This window comes from Corapipo altera, unplaced genomic scaffold (assembly GCF_003945725.1).
Source record: "Corapipo altera isolate COAL_440 unplaced genomic scaffold, ASM394572v1 62, whole genome shotgun sequence".
Taxonomy (NCBI): Eukaryota; Metazoa; Chordata; class Aves; order Passeriformes; family Pipridae; genus Corapipo; species Corapipo altera.
In genome coordinates this window covers 5,186,645-5,207,851 of record NW_020884894.1, presented here as the reverse complement: position 1 = coordinate 5,207,851, position 21,207 = coordinate 5,186,645, and the positions used below count along the sequence as shown (strand labels likewise).

At 41.8% G+C, this 21,207-nt stretch overlaps 1 protein-coding gene across 4 annotated transcripts in view; it reads left to right on the top strand.

The window, feature by feature from the left end:
- The window catches only part of BANP (BTG3 associated nuclear protein), a 117,262-nt gene that overhangs the window by 584 nt on the left and 95,471 nt on the right, over positions 1-21,207 (top strand). For 2 of the 4 annotated variants that reach the window (XM_027646462.1, XM_027646459.1), the window contains exons 2-4: positions 11,379-11,520; positions 12,422-12,516; positions 13,750-13,949. In XM_027646462.1, the coding sequence (XP_027502263.1) occupies positions 11,451-11,520; positions 12,422-12,516; positions 13,750-13,949 (365 nt within the window). In that variant the 5' untranslated portion in view covers positions 11,379-11,450. Of the gene's footprint in view, positions 1-137; positions 246-2,651; positions 2,842-11,378; positions 11,521-12,421; positions 12,517-13,749; positions 13,950-21,207 lie in introns of those variants that run through there. The other 2 variants (XM_027646461.1, XM_027646460.1) reach the window with 2 other exon arrangements.

The following is a 21,207-nucleotide window of genomic DNA, read 5'->3' as shown; positions in this document are numbered from 1 at the left end:
CGGCCCCGCACGGCCGCACCCGCCGCACACCCGGGCACACGCACCGCGCACCCGCCGCGCCCCCCGGGCCGCGAGCCCGGCGGGGAGGGAGCGGCCGAGGCGGGGGGGCCGCGCGCACCCCTCACCCCCCGTGGCTTCCCTATCAACCCGTGGTTTGATATTGGGGAGAAACCCTTCGCAAGGCCCTGGCACAGGTTGCCCAGAGGAGCTGTGGCTGTCCCATGCCTGGAAGTGTCCAAGGCCAGGTTGGACCGGGATTGGAGCAGCCTGGTCTAGTGGAAGGTGTCCCTGCCTGTGGCAGGGGATTAGAATTAAATGATCTTTAAGGTCTCTTCCCCGGGGCTGGAGGTCACCCGCTGCAGGATCAGTGCTGGGGTCGGTGTCCCCTCAGGGGTGTTTGGGGCACGGGCAGGTCGGAGCCGGCGCTGCAGGTTCGAGTTGGGATGGATGAGATGGGATGGGAGCGCTCTCTCCATCCCTTCTCCTGGGGCAGGACGCGCTCGGTGCTGCCGCTGCTCCGGAGTGGTCACGGACTGGGAATATCCCTGGGATCCCTCACATCCCTCAGCAGGAGGAAAACCGCGTCCTGCCGGGCTTTAGTGTGTGGTCATGGAGTGCGAGAGGGGGTTTTTCGCATCCATGTCAGGGTTGGTGTCTTCTACCCTCTTCATACCAGTGAGCTGTTCGACTAAAGAGGGTGGGATTAGATGGGATATTTGGAAGAAATCCTTCCCTGTGAGGAGGGTGAGGCCCTGGCACGGGTTGCCCAGAGAAGCTGTGGCTGCCCCATCCCTGGAAGTGTCCAAGGCCAGGCTGGAAGGGGCTTGGAGCAACCTGGGATAGTGCAATGTACAGGGGATGGACCTGGATGGTCTGCCAGGTGCCTTCCAACCCAAACCATTCCAGCATTCTCTGAACATACTCAGTCTTCCCTTTGCCCTTATTTGCAATTCAAGTGTTGCCTTTTTTGTTTTTTGTTTTATTTTTAAATCCTTGCACAGTGGGAAGCTGTGTACTTCACCAAATATAGCCATTTTATCCTGCTATGGCATGGATAGTTTATGGATCAGTTTATTTTTGGAGCTCTCCAGGGAAGATTTTTTGAAGTAAACAAGTGTTATTAGCAACTGAGCAATTGCTACAGTGGAAGTGGCTTTAAATCATTATTAAATTAAATTGGAAGTGGTTTTTGTTGCTATTTTTTTGCCTTCTCTATGAGGTGTAGTGCCCTGTCCATGGCAGGATTTCAAGAAGCAGAAATTTTGAATGTTTAAATTAAGAATTTAAAATATCAAGCAAAAAAGTGCCTTTGTCTGAATTTCGTGGTGTAGTCACTGAATTTCAAGTGATTCTTGAAACGGTGGGTTTTCTCTGCTAGAAAGTATTTATATGTATCTAAATATATTTACATAAAACAGATGTTCTTAGAAATGGACCAGAATATGAGGGATTTGATTACTGTGAGCACCTTGGCAGTAGTTCAGTTTTCACTACCGGCTGTTAGGAAGAAAGATTATATATTTATTGAGAGAATCAAATGATTGAGGTTGGATTTGGGAAACATTTTGTCTCCTTCAGAGAATGAAAACACTTTTTAAGGTTTTTTTTTGTTGTTGTTGTTTTTTGATTTTTCATCTGTTTTACAGTAGCTGTGGCCTTATCATTTTCATTACCCAGCCATGTGTAAGTTTTGTGGTTCCAGGACAGGTGTTAATTATGTTTTTTTTTTTTAAAGGGCTAATTGATTAATAACACCCAGAATAATTGAATAATACCATTAAGTGTGGTACTAATTCTCAATGTCCACAGCTGCAGGGGCTCCACCAGCACTTGTTCCACTAAATGTGTTTGGAAAAGGCTCATTTCCTGCCCGTGCTGGTTGTAACAGGGACAGCATCCTTGTTCTGGAGTTTTGGGGTGATGAGGAGAGGAAAGATGAGCTTTTACTCCCAGCTCCTGTCACCAGAAACTCTAATTACAGGTTTGCTTTGACTTTGCAAGGAGTTGGGCTGTCCCTGGGATTCAGATCCACGGGAATTCTGGGAAGAGGCTCCCATTTGCAAGGACTTGAGGTGTCTTTCTTGAGCTTTTCCCTAAATTGGTAAAACACCATTTGTGCAGGAACGACACATGTTTTTATTTTGTCAGAACTTGAAGGTTTTCCTCTTATTTCATTGGAGAAATCCTTGAACTGGAGTTGCTGGGATTGAGAAAAGATTAGAATTAGAGCTACAAAAGGTTTTTGTAGATGAAACTTTGCCAATAAAATTTTGGTCACAGACTTATTTCCTTTAGTTTGAAACTTGATACTTAGTTATTAACAGTAACTGAAGTAACTTTATTTTCTGGTTTTTTTTTTTTTTTTTTTACGTATTCATTTTAAAACAAATTTTTTTTTTCCCCCTCAAGTAAAAATAAAAAGAATCAACTGTCTTCCAAGTCACATCAAACACTTGTTTCCTTGCAGTTTTAGGTTTTTAAAGCTGCTGTTCAGTGCTGAGTTTTCCCTACCAGTTGTTGGACTGCAAAATACACAGAAGGTTTAACTTCGTCACATCCTTTGCCTTTAGGACTTGAATAAAATAATTTGTAATGTTGTCTGTTGAACAAAATCATTTTATCTTGTTTCCTCTTTGTAACTCCTGACTTAGAGCACTTAAGGGAAAAAAATATGTGAAGTTCAAGTTCTCCTCTGAAAATCAGAGCTTGTGTAGTGGGGGAAAGGAATGGAGGGAATTCCTGGCAACTGGGAAGTTACTCACCCTTTATGTCCCTGCTTCTCAGGCGCAAATGTGTTCCATGTGCCAACCTACCTCCCATATCCTGGGAATTTATAATGTTGTAAGTTTAAAGCTGAGTTTACTTTGGTTTTTTTTAACTAGAGGGAGGGGGAATGACAAACCAGGATCCAAAAAAATGAAAAATCATGAGGCAAGGTGGGGGTCGGGCTCTGCTCCCAGGGACAGGACAAGAGGAAATGGCCTCCAGCTGTGCCAGGAGAGGTTCAGGTTGGACAAAAGGAGGAATTTCTTCCTGGAAAGGGCTGTCAGGCATTGGAAGGGGCTGCCCAGGGAGGTTTGGAGTCCCCATCCCTGGAGGTGTCCAAGGAAGGCCTGGATGTGGCACTCAGTGCTCTGAGCTGGGGGACAAGGTGGGATCGGGCACAGGTTGGACTCGATGGGCTGGGAGGGCTTTTCCAACCTCAGTGATTATGAAAATATTTCAGAACATGAAGAATTCACTCTACGTTTTCCTACTGAAGTGATCTCCAGTTTATAAGTCTTTTTGGAAGAATGTTAAAATCCTGGTATCCCTGTTTTAAAGCAGTGCTCAGGTCTGTTTGGGCAGCTGGAAAGGCTTCTTTTTCTAGGTGGCTGCAGGAGGAAAATCTGTTAGAAGACTGGAGTAAGCAGGTTACTTGTGTGTTTGATATTGGCCATCCTGCTTTTTGTAGTAGCAGCCTGTGCCAATGCTGGGGTCTGTCCTTGACACTCCTGGAATTGCTGGATCAGGAAGTTTTCCCAGTGTATAGAAGACGAGCAGTGCATTTATTAGGAAAGATATAAAATGATAAAAAAATAAATGATTCCCTTTTTTTACTAAAGTTTCTGTTTTAAGTAAGCTGACAGAGGGAATTGCAGGGTTAGATGGAATATTGGGAAGAAATCCTTCCCTGTGAGGGTGGTGAGGCCCTGGCACAGGTTGCCCAGAGAAGCTGTGGCTGCCCCATCCCTGGAAGTGTCCAAGGCCAGGTTGGATGGGGCTTGGAGCAACCTGGGCTAGTGGAAGGTGTTTCTGCTCATGGAATGACATGAACTTTAAGGTCCCTTCCATCCAATTCCATGATTTTAAGGGATGCTTTGAGTCTGACATTGTGGACCTGCCTTCACTATTGGGTACACTCTGTCAGCATTGCTGTCATGCTGATCATCTTCCCGAAAATAGGTCTTTCCCCAACAGCTGTGAGATGGTTTGGAGTTTATTGAGGTGGAAAAGAAAAATAGTTTTATATAAACAACATGAAACTAATTCTGGAAGTTTGTTCTTTGAATTTCATGGAATAATGGAATACCCTGAGTTCGAAGGGACCCACAGGGATGGATCATCAGTCCAACTCCTGGCCCTGCCCAGGACACCCCAGAAATCCCCCCCTGTCCTGAGAGCACTGTCCAAACGTTCCTTGAGCTCTGGCAGCCTTGGTGCTGTGACCACTGCCCTGGGGAGCCTGGTCAGTGCCCAGCCACCCTCTGGGGGAAGAACCTTTCCCTGTTATCCAGCCTCGCCCTCCCTTTAAGCAGTTGCAGGTTTTTTGGAGCTGTTATCAATAAAATTCTCCATCTAGTGGATGAAACCAAGAAAACAACAGGACAGACTTTGCTGTCTGGGCAGGTCTTGTCTCCTATTTGCTAGTTTTCAGCAAACTGTACAAACTGTACCCAGAGTGAACGACCTGTGTCTGGAATAATTCCAGCAGGATGGTGAGAGCTGAGCTTTGCCTTAAGGCCCCCAGTCTGGAAACACTTAGATCCAGTCCCTGGGCTCGGCTCGTGGAGTTCAACGGGGTTAAATGGCTGTAAAATTAAAATCAGCCCTTTCTGTGTCTCCAGGCACCCGAAAGCGCTGCTGCAACAGGTGTGAACAAATCCTTCCCAGCTCCCTTGGGAATAATTCCATCCAAGCTGTGGCAGTGCAGGTGTTGGCACGTGACAGCAGCAGGAGTGTTTGTGCAAGATCCACAGGGAATTCAGGCTGGAGTTGCTGGTGTGTGACCACCCACTGACATTCCTTGTTACAGAGCGTGTCCAGCACCTGAGAGGACACTGGGAAGCAGGGAAGTGTTTTCCTGGAGTGCTTGTTGTGTGTTGTGTTGGGATTGTGGCCAATGGCAGTGTGGTAGAAGAGTTGGGAAAAGGCATCCAAGCAAAACAGCAGCTTGTACCAGGTGGAATGAAAAAAACACTATCCTAAAAAGCTGAATATTTCTAAGAACAAACCAATAAAACAATACTAATGATGTGAGCTGTCCTGGTAATACTTGAGAATTTCTGCCTCCCTCTGAGATTCTGTACACCAGAAACTTTCCAGCTTCTTTGTTCCTGGAGCAGCCATTCCATTTTTTTGGGTTGCTCTCTGAATTTAAGGACTTGCAGTGGAGTCCATGAACACAGTATCCCTTGGAGTGAGATTGATTTTATATATCCGTCTCCAGGATGTTGTGGCTGTTGTCTGGGCTTTCCCAGATAAGGAATGTTTCTGTCATTTTTGGGGACAACAGATATTTTTTCTGATCTTTGGCTGAACCAAAGCTGCCTTTATATATTGTTGTACTCGTTTTTAAACTGTTAAACTGAAATGCTTGTGCAGTTTTACTATGAAATTTGAAACACTGTTTTTACTTACCCTTTAAGGTGGATTGAGCATAAGGATGAAAGCTAAACAGATGCTAAGGAAGATAATTCTCCTTTGTAGTTTTTGATAGTAATAAAGAAGTGTAAATCTGATCTCTTATCCCCTAAAAACTGATTTTCAACCTCCCAGAAAAAGGAGCTTCCCTTCGGAGAGCTGGGGGACAAGGGAGGCTGGCAGCTCTTGTATTTACAATGCACTGAACCCTGTATACTCTTAAATTGTTGGTTTTTATCCTGTTATATCCTTTGTTACAGTAACATTTGCACTGGTGTGGCTTTTTTGGGAATCAGGAATTAGTGTAGGAAGGCTCCCTTCCAGCTGCCAACCCAAGTGACTTCATCCTGGGGGAAAAGCCAGGCTTTGGGTTTTTTAATTGTTGCAAGTCAGAGAGCAAGACTAACAGAGCCTTGTTGGGTTCTGAGCCGTGTAACACCCAGGAATAACTTCAGATTATCCCAACATTCCCAGTTCTGTCCCTGGGACTGCTCATGGAGGTGGTTCCTCTGAAGACACCACAGAGTGGTCAGAGCAGACCCATGTCCAGGTTAGAGGGTTATTCTTCAGGAAGACCTTCACCTGAACAATTTTGTCCTGTCCTTGGGGTGCTTTTTGCTGGGATCCCATAGTTTGCTTCCTGAGTGGATTTAACTGAGTTGGGGATTGTTCCTTGCACAGACACTTAAAGCTCAGAGGCCCCTTGGGCTGGTTCCCTGCAGGGATGAGACCTCAGGGAAGCTGGGCTGACTTAAATGAAGTTAATGAGTGTTTTGTCTGAATCTGCCCTATCAGGGGGTGGATGATCTTTCCACTGAAATCCCTTTATGGTATAAGGTCGTTTTACTTCCTCACTTCTCACAGAGCACTAATCCACTGCCATGTGTTGAATATATTCCCATCACTGAGCTTGACTTCCCAGTAACCTGCTTTGGAAAACTTTTGTAAGTGGCAGTAGATCAGAGTTCTTGGAGGATAAGGAACTTTGTCCCATCCATGGTATATATTGGGCTCAGAAAAATGGGCTACTGGGCTAAATTCATTGGGTGAATTCATTCAAGGGGAATAGTTTTCCACTGCCAGAGGGCAGGGTTAGATGGAATATTGGGAAGAAATGCTTCCCTGTGAGGGAGTGAGGCCCTGGCACAGGTTGCCCAGAGAAGCTGTGGCTGCTTCATCCCTGGAAGTGTCCAAGGCCAGGTTGGACGGGGCTTGGAGCAACCTGGGCTAGTGGAAGGTGTCCCTGCCCATGGCAGGGGATTAGAACTCAATGATCTTTAAGGTCCCTTCCAACCCAGACCATTCCAGATTCCAAATGTGTTTGTATAATGAGGAATATATTTGTGACAAAAATGACATATTTGAAAGTTGACTTTAAGTGATTTAAAGAAAGAGTGGAATGAAGAAGGGGAAAAACATTTGGGACTGTGGGGTTGGGCAAAGGCAAATTACATCCTTCCCCTTTTCTCACACAGTCAGCACTAGATATTGGCATTGTTGGAGTAGGAGAGAAGTTTGTTTATTTATCAATAACACTGAGAAATGTTATCCAGGAGAATGATCAGCTGCTCCATAAGAGAAGTCCAATAAACACTCCAAGTACACCAAAGCTTTGGAAAAAATGTATTTTTTTAAAAGATAATGTTTACCCTCCCTAATTGGTACGAGAGACAAGATTTGTCTTTTGTGCATGTTTTTCTGTGTTAACAAGGCATTGGATGATTTTGATTATCCACTTTGGAATGCTGCCCCAGGACTTTGTAAAGCCATCAGATATTGCAGTAAATAGGTTTGTTTACAAGGCACTGCTCAGAAGAATTATTTTGAATTACTGTTTTAAAATAGATTAATTAAATTAAATTAAACTTGTGTGTGGAAAAGCTAATCTGGAATTCAGGTGAATTTAATTTAGTTGCTTACTAATATTAATTTGCTTAATTAAACAAAGGCTGATTTAATTCTGTGTTAAGTGTATCAATTCTGAGTAAGAGTATTGGCAGATATTTAGTGCAATTTATCTAATCTGCTTTAGATTTATACCTTTAGTTGTCTGTGATGAGTTTTTCTGAGTGTTGCAGTACTGGAGCCACCTCCAAGCAAGTGATTGTAGGGAGGGATTTAAGCTTTTTGCTCTGCTTTTTGAGGCAACATAGATAATTTTAGCTTTGTGCTTATTTATCCCACAGGAACAGGGGTCTGGTGGGTTTATTAGGGGAGGGGACCAAAGTAGGGTCTGGGGTGGGGAAAGGGGGACAGTGAAAAAGCTGCTCTAGGAATGGGCTGAGTGATGCCAGAGGTCTGAGGGGTTACTGAGATTTCACAGAATCCCAGAATCACTGAGGGTGAAAAAGGGCTCCAGGAGCATCGAGTCCAACCTGTGATCGATCCTCCCCCTTATCCCCCAGCCCAGAGCACTGAGTGCCATGTCCAGGCCTTCCTTGGACACCTCCAGGGATGGGGACTCCACTATCTCCCTAGGCAGCCCCTTCCAGTGCCTGACAGCGCTTTCCAGGAAGAAATTCCTCCTTTTGTCCAATGTGAACCTTCCCTGGCACAGCTGGAGGCCTTTTTCCCTCATACTGTCTCTTGTTCCCTGGAAGCAGAGCCCGACCCCCACCTGGCTCCCCCCTCCTGTCAGGGAGTTGGAGAGAGCAAGAAGGTCCCCCCTGAGCCTCCTTTTCTCCAGGCTGAGCCCCCCCAGTTCCCTCAGCTTCTCCTGGTGCTCCAGACCCTTCCCCAGATCCATTCCCTTCCCTGGACACGCTCCAGCCTCTCAGTGTCTCTCTTGAAGGGGCCCAGAACTGGACACAGCACTTGAGGTGCCTCAGCAGTGCCCAGCACAGAGGGACAGTCACTGCCCTGCTCCTGTGGCCGCACCATGGCTGGTACAATCCGGGTGCCATTGGCCTTCTAGACCCCCTGGGCTCATGCTCACTCTGTCACCAGCACCCCCAGGGCCTTTCCCAGCGTTCCAGCCGCTCTGCCCCAAGCCTGGAGCGTTCCCTTGTTGCGACCCAAGGACAGGACCCAGCATATCCCCTTGCTGACCTCCTGCTGTTGGCCTCAGCCCATGGATCCAACCTGTCCAACTGGAAGGCACCCACGGCTGGAATGGGAATGGAGGTGGAAGGAGATCCCTCCAGTACACACCAGAACCTGGTTTTGGTGTTTTCATTGAGTGAGAGTCAAAGGAGCCTTTTCCAACCCCAGAACCCCCGGGAGAAGCGCTGAGTTCCATGGAGATCCACCTGGAGTGCTTGGCTGGGTCAGTGTGAGCTTGGCTGGCCAAGGCCTCCATAGCCAGTGTATTAATGGGATATTTTCTATTGCCTGGGAGAACCTACCTCTCACACCCTCCCCCAGATAAGATAATTGACTGTAAAATATCTCTCTATTGATCCAACTTCCACATGCTGGTTGTGGGAGGAAGAGTGGGCACGTTCCATGTCCCTGGTGTAGTTTATCCTCAGCTTCCCGGCTTTCTGCTAATATTTCTGTTTTATAACTTAATATTTGTTCCAGGTAATAGTTCAGCACTGGCAGCTCAGTGCCAATGTACATATACTTAATTTAGAATTAATAGGCACTAGAGCTTCAGCCAGAAGAAAAAAGAAGTAGGGGAAAAAAAAAGAGAATATAGAGCAAATTTCAAGAAGAGAGGTGTTTTACGTGGAGCAATGCTGGTAAATACTTCACTGACTAAATATATGGAAACTATATTGGGAAAGTTATTCTGAATTTGTTAACTGAAGCTTTTTGCAGCTGATAAACTGATCTAACTCTCATCCTGTTAAATTTTATCTGGCTTTTACCCTTGGTTCTGAAAGCAAGGTCAGCCCACTACTAAAATTTACTACTATATATTCAAATTGTGAATTCGGAAGAGGGGCATTTTATTCAGAGTGTGATAACTGCTGTGGTTGCAGTTTCCTTGGACACTGCTTTTCTAATCCACACATCCAGTGTTGATACCAAATTTATGTTTTTCCCTTATGTTTTGATCCAGGAGCTCACTGTGACAGCACAGGGGAATTTTGTTCTGCCTGTTGAGAAGGCAGGATTGTGTCCATCAGGAGGTGGCTGATGGCTACGAGATGTCTCTGATTTAGTGAAATTATACTAAATTTGTTTAAATGGCAGTAAATTTGGATGTTATGGAGACTCATTGCTGTGTTGTAGCTGTTCCAGTTTTAGTTGGTGGTTGTGCCCTTGTTTCAGGGCTCTGGGCCAGAATATTTTGGTATTTCTGGTGTGAGGTTGAACACTTTCGGACTATGACCCATAAGAGGGGGAGAACAGGTGTTGGAAGTGTGAAATTATTTTATGTTTGTGTTGAAAAAAGGTTTAATTAAGTGATTTTTTTATAATTAATTTTGAAGGCACATGGTCTGATTCTTGGGGTATCCTGTGCAGGGCCAGGAGTTGAACTTTAATCCTTCTGGGTCCCTTCAAACTCAGAATATTCCATGATAAATATGTGCAGCACATGAAATATTAAAACCAGTGCAACGCCTTCAGAATGCTTTAAAAAATACTGATATATTTGTAGCTCTGACTGATTTAAATGCAGCACATCAGTGAAATCTTGAATCCTGTAAATAACAAAGTGTTTAACAGTTGGGTTTTGTTCTAGTTTGTCCTTTTTTAGTGAATGTCTTCCCTCAGGTTGAGGAGTTCTCACTCTTGCAGGCACTGTGTGACATGAGGAGCCAGCTACTTTGTTCTGTCCAGCATGGCTGGGCACCAGGATTTCTCAGAAATGGCAAATGGAATTTGCCAAAATGGCATCCATGTGCACAACTGGATTGCCAGGGATTTTTGGGAGTCCTGCCATGGTCTGTGCTGGCCCAAGAGTTTTCACCATGAGCAGAATTTCAAATGACTCAGTATTGGCAGTGCTGGTGTCTTGAGTGAACACTTTGGAGTCCTCTGAGATGGGATTGCTCAGGATTCTTCTCCTAAAAATTTATCCTCCACCTGTCTGGCTTAATGGATTTCTTGTGCTCAAGTGGAAGAGGGGAGGAGGAAAATCTGTGTCAGCATTAAGGGATGAATTATCGTTTCCACTGGTAAACCTCAAATTATCTCCAGTGTTTTTTACTTAAGGTTAAAAAGGGAAAAAATCCACTGATCCCTTGGTATTCCTTGTTCATCCCTTCATAAACTGTGGGAAGGCACAGATATGAGTGATTCCAGTGATTTAAATTCAATTTTACAGGCTGAAGGTTTCTCTTAAAACACTCATAAATAACCTTGACAGAGAATTCCAAGGGAGCAGGGCTGAGAAATATTTTGGCTTTAAAAGCAGGACCATATTCTGAAAATGAATTAATCAGAGTTGAGCTGTAGAAAAACCAGGCAACTTCATACTCAAGAAAAAGGTCAAGTTTTGCTTCAAGTCTAGTTTAATTAGCTGTGAGGAACTCCTTGTTCTCACTGAATTTGGGAAGATTTTAGAGGCCTGTAAAAGTTCATACGTGAACGCGCAGTAATTGCAAATCTAAAGGGGCTTGGGAGCTTCATGTGCTTTTGTGAAATAAGACTAAAGTCTGATCACTTCTGAGAACTAAGTAATAATTCATAAGTTAAAACTTTGCAGTCCAGGAATGGTCTTGTATGTTCTTAGACCTTCGAAAAGAAAAAAATCAATTTAAAAGAAAACATTTCATTTTGGATATTGTACTAATGAGCTGCCAGGTCTGTGAACCTGAATGTTCTCTTCATCCATTGGGAAAGTGCAGAAAGGTGGATCAGCAAGGAAAGCTTGAGCTCAGCCCTGGAGGTGCTGCAGGTCATGCAGTGCTTTGCTCTTTGAGGTGGCTGGGTAAAATATCCATGGATGCCACTGGATAATCACTTTGTAGGTTGGTCATTTCTTTGGGAATCTCCTTTAATAGCAGAAGAATGGAAAATAAAGGCAGTGTTGTCGTATCACGTGTATCTGTGTTAACATTCTCCCTGCTGCTGTTTTCCAGGGTTGCATGACGTGTCCAATTCCTGCCTTGGGGACCTGCAGTGGTGTGTGAGGGATTTGCTGCTGGTTCTGAATGATGTCAGAGCAGGATTTGTCAGATGTTGTTCAAATTGCAGTTGAGGACCTGACTCCAGATGACCCAGGTACCACTTACAGCTCTGCCCTCAACGAGGTGGAAATCACTGCTGGGCTTTACTTAGACATACAAACCAGGCTGCAGAGTTTTTTCCCAAAAGGTGCTTCTAAAGACCACATCCCACATTTTCAGTAGCTTCACCTGTGTATGTTCAAACCCTTGAGATGAGATTATTTGATTTATTTTACTTTCCTTTTAAAGGCTTTATTGCCTGGGACTTCTTTTTGTGCAGGGGTAGATTAGTCCCAAAAACTGAATGAAATATGACCTCCTGCAGTCTTAGTTTTTTCCTTTCCCTCAAATGGGAGCTGTCACCCATCCATTAGGGATTGTTGTTTTACTTGTAAAATAGTTTCTCTGCTACGTTATTAAAATTCTTTGTACAGTAAAATTGAAAAACACTTCTGAAAGCAAATGTTATGATATCCCTTGCTTAGAACTTGACCTACTAAGCAAAAATATATTGAGATCAGCTCTAGATCTTGATCCTTTGTGATGAATGATCAATGTGGCCTTTGAAGTAAGTGAAAGAACAGTTACTGCAGTTATGGAAAACAGAAACACAGACCAAAACCTGCTTTTCTGGTACAAAATTAAAAAGTTCCTTCAGAAATATACCCAAATATTTGGAGGAGAAACCTGTCCCTGCCTTGCTGATAACTTCAGGATTGTCTGGTGGGGTGTGGACAACCTTCAACAAGTCTTTGCTCAATTGGCACAGGAACAAACCTGGTCAGATCCCCATTGTCAGATATTTAAGAGAAAAGCCAAGTAAATGTAAGAGAATCCCTGCAATATGTTAATTAGATACATTCTACATTCTTTTTTTTCCTTCTTTTAATGTATTTTTGATTTGAGCCTCGTCCTCTTGTGTTGTGAACTCTGGCAATGCTCTTTTTTCTTTGCAGTTGTGTTGGAGAACCATGAGGTGGCAGATGATGATGTGGAACCTGCTCTGAAACGTCAGCGCATCGAAATCAACTGCCAGGACCCCTCCATTAAGGTGACAATGCCTTTGGTGTCATTGCTAATATCAATTGAGTTCACTTTCTTAGGAAAATATGTTAAAAGAATGTAAAATAAATTGTTTACACAGAATGCTGGAATTATTCATGGCCTTCTTGTAAGTGCTTGTTCATTTTTATGCATGAATTTTAAAATCTGGATGACTGTCTAAAGAATTTTATATGTAATATAAAATATCTGAATAATTCCAGTGACTCAAACATCACTATTGGTGCATTTTGTCATGAAGCCAGTGAAGTTGACTGAAAGGATAAACTTGAGCATGTATTTATATTACAATTTGTAGATACTTTCAGCGTGTTTTAAATTATTATTTGAAGCCACCAACGTTCTCCTAAACAGATAATTCATATTTGGTTCAGGCTCAGTAGCTCAGAACTTCCTCCTCTGTTCTCACTAGTTTGCTTTAAGGTCGTTTTTTGTCTCGGAGCATAAGTTTATGACTACTGTTTTATACCACACACATTAAATAGTGTGTAATTCTGTATTTTTGGAACGTTCATGGAATCTGAAGCTCTGTTGAAAGAGCAGCAGCTCCATGAGCCAGCGTGGTTTGGGGTGTTCAGTGAGTGCAGGGCCACAAGATGGCACAGCTGCTGTTTGCAAAGCACAGTATGTGTGACTTTTCCCTTTAAGGGCCTGCTTTCCCAAGAGAACCCAAGTAGAATATGTTTTCTTTTGCAAAAGATTGCATAGGAAAACAGATTTTATTTATTTGCTTTCCTTGATTTGCTGTTGAGGAGAAAACTGAAGTGAGCAGCATTAATTGTCTCGAAGGTTATTTGTGTTGATACAATTTCCACTGCAATCATCTGAATTTATCTGTTTGGACAGGAAAAAAACTTAGTTAACTTCATCCAGGAGGATGCATTCATAGATTTATAATCCTTCTGTCTTAACATGTGGAATGGAAGGCTTTGGCACATCACTGGAAATGATTTTTGTGGTGTATGAAATCATCCCTACAAAGTGCTTAGGTGAAAATGCTTTTGGCTCGTGTGCTTTTGGCTTCTGAATAAAAATCTGGATGCATCTGAGAATGCTAAAATGCTCCTGAATGTCATCAGGTTTGAACAGGTCTGAGTTTTGTCACTGCTAATTCCTTTAGAATTGTTTCCCAGTCACGTTTATCCGGAGCTTCCTCCCGCGTGTGTCGCCGGAGATAAATCCGTGTTTCAAATGAGCTTCTTCTGCCTCCTCCCCTCTGCAGTCATTCCTGTATTCCATCAATCAGACTATATGCCTGAGGTTGGACAGCATTGAGGCCAAGCTGCTGGCACTGGAGGCCACCTGTAAATCCCTGGAGGAGAAGCTGGACCTGGTCATGAACAAGCAGCACAGCCCCATCCAGGTGCCCATGGTGGCCGGGTCCCCGCTCGGTGCCACCCAGACCTGCAACAAAGTGCGATGGTAAGGACACGTCACTCACCACTGAGCTCTTAAAATAACAGCAATCCACTCTTTGGGCCTTTCCTTCTGTCTGCAGAGCTGTCAAGAGGCTGTTCATGGAGGTAAAATTCATTTATCTTGGAGGTAATTTCTGTACCAGTTTCATGATGTTACTCAGAACGAGTCCATGGACACTTTGCAACTCTCACATTTCATTTTGACTTAAACCAGGCTCATTCATCCATCCTCTGGAAAAGCCTCAGACAGGTTTTGTAGGCTTGCTTTGCTTTTATTTATGTAGCTGTTTTGACTTAATGAGTTCATCATCATTCTAATTGCTTCTCATTTTACTTCTATTCACCAGAAGTACAATGGAGTTTGTTTTATGGGCTTGTTTTCTAAAGGCTCCTGCTAGAAAAATATCTGTGCTTATTTTGGAGTTAGAAGTTGGAGATGGAAAATCTGGTGAATAATCTAATGCACTTTGATGAAAGAGCAGGCTTGACCTGCAGTCCCTTGGTGTATGAGCTGCCTAATATGGTTTTAAATATCTGAATCTTGATGTTCCTGTCATTTTTCTGTGGAGATGAATCCAGACACAGGAAGCTGCTTATGAAAATACTCTTCTCTCTAATAACTTTTTCCTCCTCATTCATATTTTTATAGATAGAAAATACTTAATGCTTCTCTAAATACCTACTTTTTGTTCTCCATTACAAAAGTGTTTAAGCATTTAATTTTTCTTTAAAATAGGTGCTGTGTCTACCTTTTCCTCTGCTCTTGAAAGCTTCACAGTCATACATTGAAAAGGTCAATCATGGCCAAGCTCTATAAGAAAAGAAATAAAGTGCAGGGAATAACTACTTGGATCATACAGCAAGTAACTGGAGTATCACACCAGTGTTTTTGCTAAATACTCTTTTATCAGTATTTCTTAAAGAACCTTCTCTAAACCTGGGGTGGGTTTTTTGTCGTTATTTTGGAGATCTTCAAGTCCTTGTGCATTAGCTGAACTTACTGTTTGTGCACAAAAGACTTGAGAAACCTTTTTAGAAATGGCCCCTTTGGGACTCTATTAATTCTTGTTCAGTGAATGCTTTCCTCTGTAAATTGTACTATTTTGAGTTTCTTAAGGGATTTGTCAGACCTGAGCTGTTTTGGTTTGGTTTGGTTTTTTTAAATCTCTGTAACCATCAGAAAGCTGTCCTGTGTAACGGGGAACTTGGCATTTAATCTTTTGCTTTGGGTGTACAAATTTTTGCTGACAGCTTCTCAGACAGTCTGAAAGTAAATTTAGATAGAATTCTTGAAGACTCTGAGATTCTCTGCCCCAAATATTTGTTGGTGTTGGTCTGAAGTTGCACATTATCAAACCTGTGGTGCCAGTAAAGCACTGAGGGCTTTTTGTTCCTGAGCAGGCTGTGGCCTCTGTGACTCAAAAGAAAATAGGACTGGATGTGTTTAACTTGGCATTGATGACACTCCAGTTTCACAGGGACAGAATGTTTCCCTGAATTCCCTGTGTCTCATTCATAAAAAGCTTTATCACTTGTTGATTATTGCCAATTAAAGCCTGGTCTGGTTTATCAACTCTCTGTGTCCTTCCCTCTTCCCCTTCCAGCACAGAAGGCAGAGCTTCCACTGAGAGTCAGAGTGTTCACAGAATCATGGAATGGTTTGGGTTGGAAGGGACCTTAAAGATCATTGAGTTCTAATCCCCTGCCATGGGCAGGGACACCTTCCACTAGCCCAGGTTGCTCCAAGCCCTGTCCAGCCTGGCCTTGGACACTTCCAGGGGTGTGGCAGCCACAGATTCTCTTTTCCTGCATAAAACCTTTAGGAAAACAAACAAACCTAAAGAAATATTATAAAGGTATTGGTATAAAACCTAAAATACCCAGAATTCTATTTTTTAATTTTTTTATGTATTCCTTTTTCCTGTGAGTTACAAAATCCTTTACCAACCTAATTGCATTTTTATCAGAAGCATTTTTATAGATTATAGTAAACTATCCTCCTCTGCTAATCCAGACTTTTAGAAAGAATAGTAATTCCTCAGCCCTTATCACTGAGTAGTTCAGTCTCTGGTGGATATTGTTCATCTCTTTCTTTCCTGTGTTCACTGCAGTTGATACTATAACTCATTAGGTGATTTAAACCACTTTCCAAGTTTAATTTTTGGCTAATTTTTATTTCCTTTTATTTCATTCAGTGATGAATAAATTAACATTGTAAACCTTGAGGATTCTTACTACCTTTAACTGAAGTTAAGAGCTAATTGTCCCTTCCTGAAAATACCTGAGGACCCTCAATTTTCAGGAATATTTTACTTTATTTATTTGCAGTAGCCAGTTTGAAACAAAGCATGGCTTGAGGAGCAGAGTATCCTGCAAGATGTAAGGTTTATTTTCAAGTTGCAGGTACATTACTCAGCCTGCTGTGAGCCTGAGCTCATACACTCAACTCAATGCCTGAAAAAATATTTCCCTGGAAGCAGATTCAGCCCTGGAGGCAACTCAGGGACGTATTTTGGGGGTGAGAGGGAGTGGAGCGCTCCAGAAAATTGAGTCAGCAATTTGGGGTGTTAATCAGAAGGTATTATAAAGGTTTTATTTGGAGAAGCTTTGGAGTTCATCAGGTTTTCAGAAGTTCCTGCCACACTCTCTAAGCAATCCAGGTTTATTTATCCTGTCTTAGGTCAGAGCCTTTCCTGGGGCCTCATCCAGCAGCGTTTTTAGTGTAAAAATTGAAGTTTGAAACAAAACCACAAATGGACTTTTGTCATTGCTTTGGATGAATCCTTTGGGATCAATAAATTCTGAACCTTTTCCTTTCTGTCATCACTCAACTGGGAGCAAACATTTATTTAAATTCCCAGTTCAGGTGTCCTGTCTGGAGCTTTCCACAGTGAGAGTCCTGTGTAACGGGGTTTTTCCTCAAGGATTGAGGAGGAAGGGGCTGAAGGAAAATGGCCTAATTGTCTGGGCTCTGTTTTCACAATGTTCTCTTTGGTTACACTCACAACTGGGGAACAAAGTCAATATTTACACGATGTAAGATCTTCATTGAAACTTCATGACTTTGGAGGATTTTACCCCTTTTTATGTATTTAAAAATTCTGTTTAAATCCCAAGGTTTTTAAAGAGCGCAGAAATGGAAGCCAAATTTTGATATTTTTGATAAATTTTGGCAAAGTGGAATTTTGAGTGAGGGAGTCAGAACTCGAAGTGATAATTGCATTTATTGGGCCGCAAAGGTGTTACTTTCCAGGCCCTTTGGGGCCTCTGTTTTCAGTTCTACTGATAAAGAAATAAAGGGGTTTCTTACACTTGCATTAATGTATGAACACACCCACTCTGTTTTCAAGCTGAATGTATGAAACATATTTTGAATGGTTTTCTTCCCTAAAGGAAGTCGCTGACCATCACCTTAATACCAGTAACGAGCAGCATTTCATCCTGGAGGAATTGTTGGGGCTTGAAATATGTAAGTGGATGGATGAAACCCCCAAATTTCCTCCTGAGGTGCAGAAGACACATTTATCTGAAAACTACAGTGCTGACTTGCATTCAAAAATTCAATTTCTGAAACAGAACTGATGAAATAAAGGAAATTTGATTGTCTGTCAGCCCCTCTTATCCTGCTTATTTTAGTTTCTTTGGCTTTGGTATGAAAAAAACCCAAATCCAAATTTGACATACTTAATTCCCTGAAAACCATCACAATGCTTTCCAAAGTCTCCTAATTTGTCACAAAACTTGTCAGCCTCAATCTCTGGACATTTACAGATTTTTATTTTACCCACACAAGAACATGGATTTAACTCCCTACTGGGAGTTAAATGAACTTCTGTGATCTGTTATATTTATGGTCAATACAACCTTATATTGAAAATAGTGGCTGTGATTTTCATATATTTAAAATTCCCACAGGACTAAGAAGTGGCATCTTGGATGTGTCCAGCAGTGTTTGCATTGGAATTTCACATTCCATTTTTGTTGCACTAAGATACTGGGGAGCCAAGTGTTTAGTAATTTGGTGTTGGGATTTGATAAATTGAGAAGCAATGTCTGACTTCCAGACAGCATTAGGGGGAGAGTGCAAGGTCAGGCATGGAATTAAAATAACAATTTAATACCAGCAGTTCATCTGTGTCTTGGAGAGTTCAATAATTCCTGCGTGGATGGGGTGGAACTCAATCTATAAAACTTTGCAAACTGACCAAGATTTGAACTGTGGGCTCATTCTCCCAAGTCCAATTTTTCTGAAGTGAATGGTTTCTCAAGAAATATCATTTATAATAATCCAGTGACTCAAGTGAGAGCCGAGCAGAGTCTGAGAAATGGATGCAAAATGTGTGGCTTGAGTGTTTTCAGTTGTGATGGTGCTGTTTAAAATGGGCTTGTGAGGCTTAAAATGCTAGAAATGAGCTTTTAGAAAGATATAATTTTGAATTCTTAAATAGAATATACACTGAAAATCAAGTTTTAGGTAATAAAGTTCCTTCAGGTTTTAGACAAAGGTGTCAGATGTATTGCAAGGTTTGGTACTTTGCTCTTTGCCAGGTAATCCTACAGTAAGTTTTCCTGGTTGTTACTCTTAGCCCATGATCAATGTGAAATCTTTTAATTTGGGAGGTTTGAAGGATCGGAAATAATCCATGATCACTCTGAACCACATGTGGAAAACCAGTTTATTTATTCCCACTCAGCTGAAATCCAGGAACTTTGGGTCTGAGACCTCTGTGAGTCCTTTTAGTTTCATTGTAGAACCAATATTCTTTAATTGTGAGGGTTTCTGGGAAGGGAAGAAGAGGAATAGCTGGGAATCAAACAGGATTTGAGTTTATACACAGATTAGGGGGACATTTACTGGTCTAATTAGTGTCTAAGAACATTTAAACCCAATTACAGTATTAAAATGTGGGTTAACCTGACCCCTTGCCAAATCCCATAGGATTATATTAGCTGAATTCCGGGGAAAGCAGAACATTTAATTCCATGGCTCCATGAGGACAGGCAGTTCATGCATTCCAGGAATAAATATAAAGGTGCATGACTTGGAATTTGGTTCATATGGCTCATGCTTTTCCTTCTGCCTAAATAAACAATTAAAAAAATTCTTGTATTTAGTGAAATTGGAGAGTTTTTACCTCTTGAATATTGTAAAATGGGATTATAATTTAGTGAAACTCTAAAAATCTTAATATATACATGAAAGTACGTGTTACATACCGGATATTTTAAGAAGTAATTTATTAAGCATAGAATAAACAGAAGGGGGCAGAAAAGCCCTATATATTCTTTCAGGTTCCAGTCTTGAGAACTTAAATATTTTGGCTGTTCCGGTCTCTGGGAGTTTGAAAATCCAACAGTAAGAAACTTTTCCTTTAAATTGGGTATTTAATTCTGCAAGTGCAACAAATGAAAGGAGTGAAGAGGAAAGCAGATAATCAAATAGTGATTAAAGGGCAAGGTTTCATCTGCCTTTGGAAATGGGACATTTAGAAATTAGATTATGAAAATTTAGAAATGCAGGTTGTCTTTTGAACTAATTTGCATACCAGTTTATAGCAGATTGAAGTACCAGTAATTCTGTTCTTAAAAATTGCAAACCCAACTGCTTTTCTCTTGGAAAATAATCCACAGTAGTATAGTTTAAAAAGAAATAATCTCCAGTGTTTTTGGAGAGTCCCAGTTTTACTTTAAGCAAGAGGGAAAAGAGCAGTAGAGGGATGCAGAGCTTCCCAGGGGTGGAATGACCTCAGCTGTTGGACTTGATGATCTTAAAGGTCTTTTCCAACCTTTTTGGTTCTGTAACATCTCTCAAGGTTGGTAATGTGGCAAAGAGCCAGAGTTCCATCTGCTTTCTTTGGCAGCAGGTGCCATTTAACTGATACATTTTCAAACTAAAAAACACATTGGTTGGAGTCCGAGTGTCTTTCCAAACAGGATTTTTTCCTTTTTGGGGAACTGTACATTTTTGCATATCTTTAGCTCAATCTCTTTGTTCCATAGCACAGGGTGGAGTATGAGGCAGGAAATCTGCTCCTAATAACCTTTTAAATTGGATTCTTCAGACAAAGTGAAGAGTGGCATTTCTTTAAATGCCTTCAGGGCATCTGGAAATTCCAGATTCCGTCCCAGCTCTCAGAGCAGCATCCTTGGCCTTCCTAGAAAAACGTGTGTGTGGTGGCAAGTGGACAGAACTGGCTGGGGAATGAGGAAAAGCAGGAAAACCAGAGGTACCTGATGGAAATTATTTACAAACCACTCTGTTTGCAGAAACCTGCTGTTGGATTTATTGGCAGTTTATCTGATGATCGTCAGGGCTTCACTTATTATAATTAGTGTCTTGAAAGCCAGTTTGTAACACTGCCTCTTTTCCCCTGAGCTTTTAGTGCCTAAATCAGACTTATGCTGATCTTAGAATTTGTAAGAAAATTATAAAAATAATGTAGAAGTAGTTAATTGTATAATAAAGTATTCCAAGTCTTCTGTTTCACACAGACTTTTCTAAACATGAAGCAATTTGTATTTTAGTAAATAATTCCATTCATAGTGCTCAGGATCAGTCCAGCCTCTCATTTTATACTCAATTCAATCTCCAGTTGCTGCACTGCTCCTACTTATCTGGCTCAGGAAGTTAAGCCTCAAAGAAGGGTAATAACTGCAAATTTCTTTCCATACTGTCTGCAAACAAGATCTCTTTGCTGTTGTATTTTTATGAGTTTATCTTTAAAAAGGCTGCTCTTAACCTGTGAGTTTTGTCATGACCTGGCCTTTTCTTGTCCATAAGCAAAAGCAGAAGACTAATAATTAATGTAATTTCTAGTATAGTATTTTTCAATCCTGGTTATGTCACATATGGCCTGGATGTTCTCTTTTTGCTGGTTTTGTGTATTTGTTGAAGGCAAGAGGTTCATTAGCGTGTTACCACCTTAAATTTTTACAGAGTTTCAGTTGTGTTCAAAACAAGAGATTTTTAAATTTAGTTGTATTTTTTGAAAAATGAGGTATAAATTTACTTGTGTACCCATGGAGGTGGTGGAAAATGCCTGAAGAAACGAGCCTGGCTTTGTATGAGGTGTTTTTTGGGGGGTTTTGGGTCACTTGAGGTGTTACCTGGTTGTTGGGGAGTTGTTGAACTCATTGTTGGCTGTTGTCATTTATGACTGATCCCACTTGATTGTCCCTGTGGGTTTAGCTTTTCTGAGGGCAGAATAATCCACAACAGATTTTTAACAACTTTTAAAATTGGTGGATAAAGCTGATCTTAA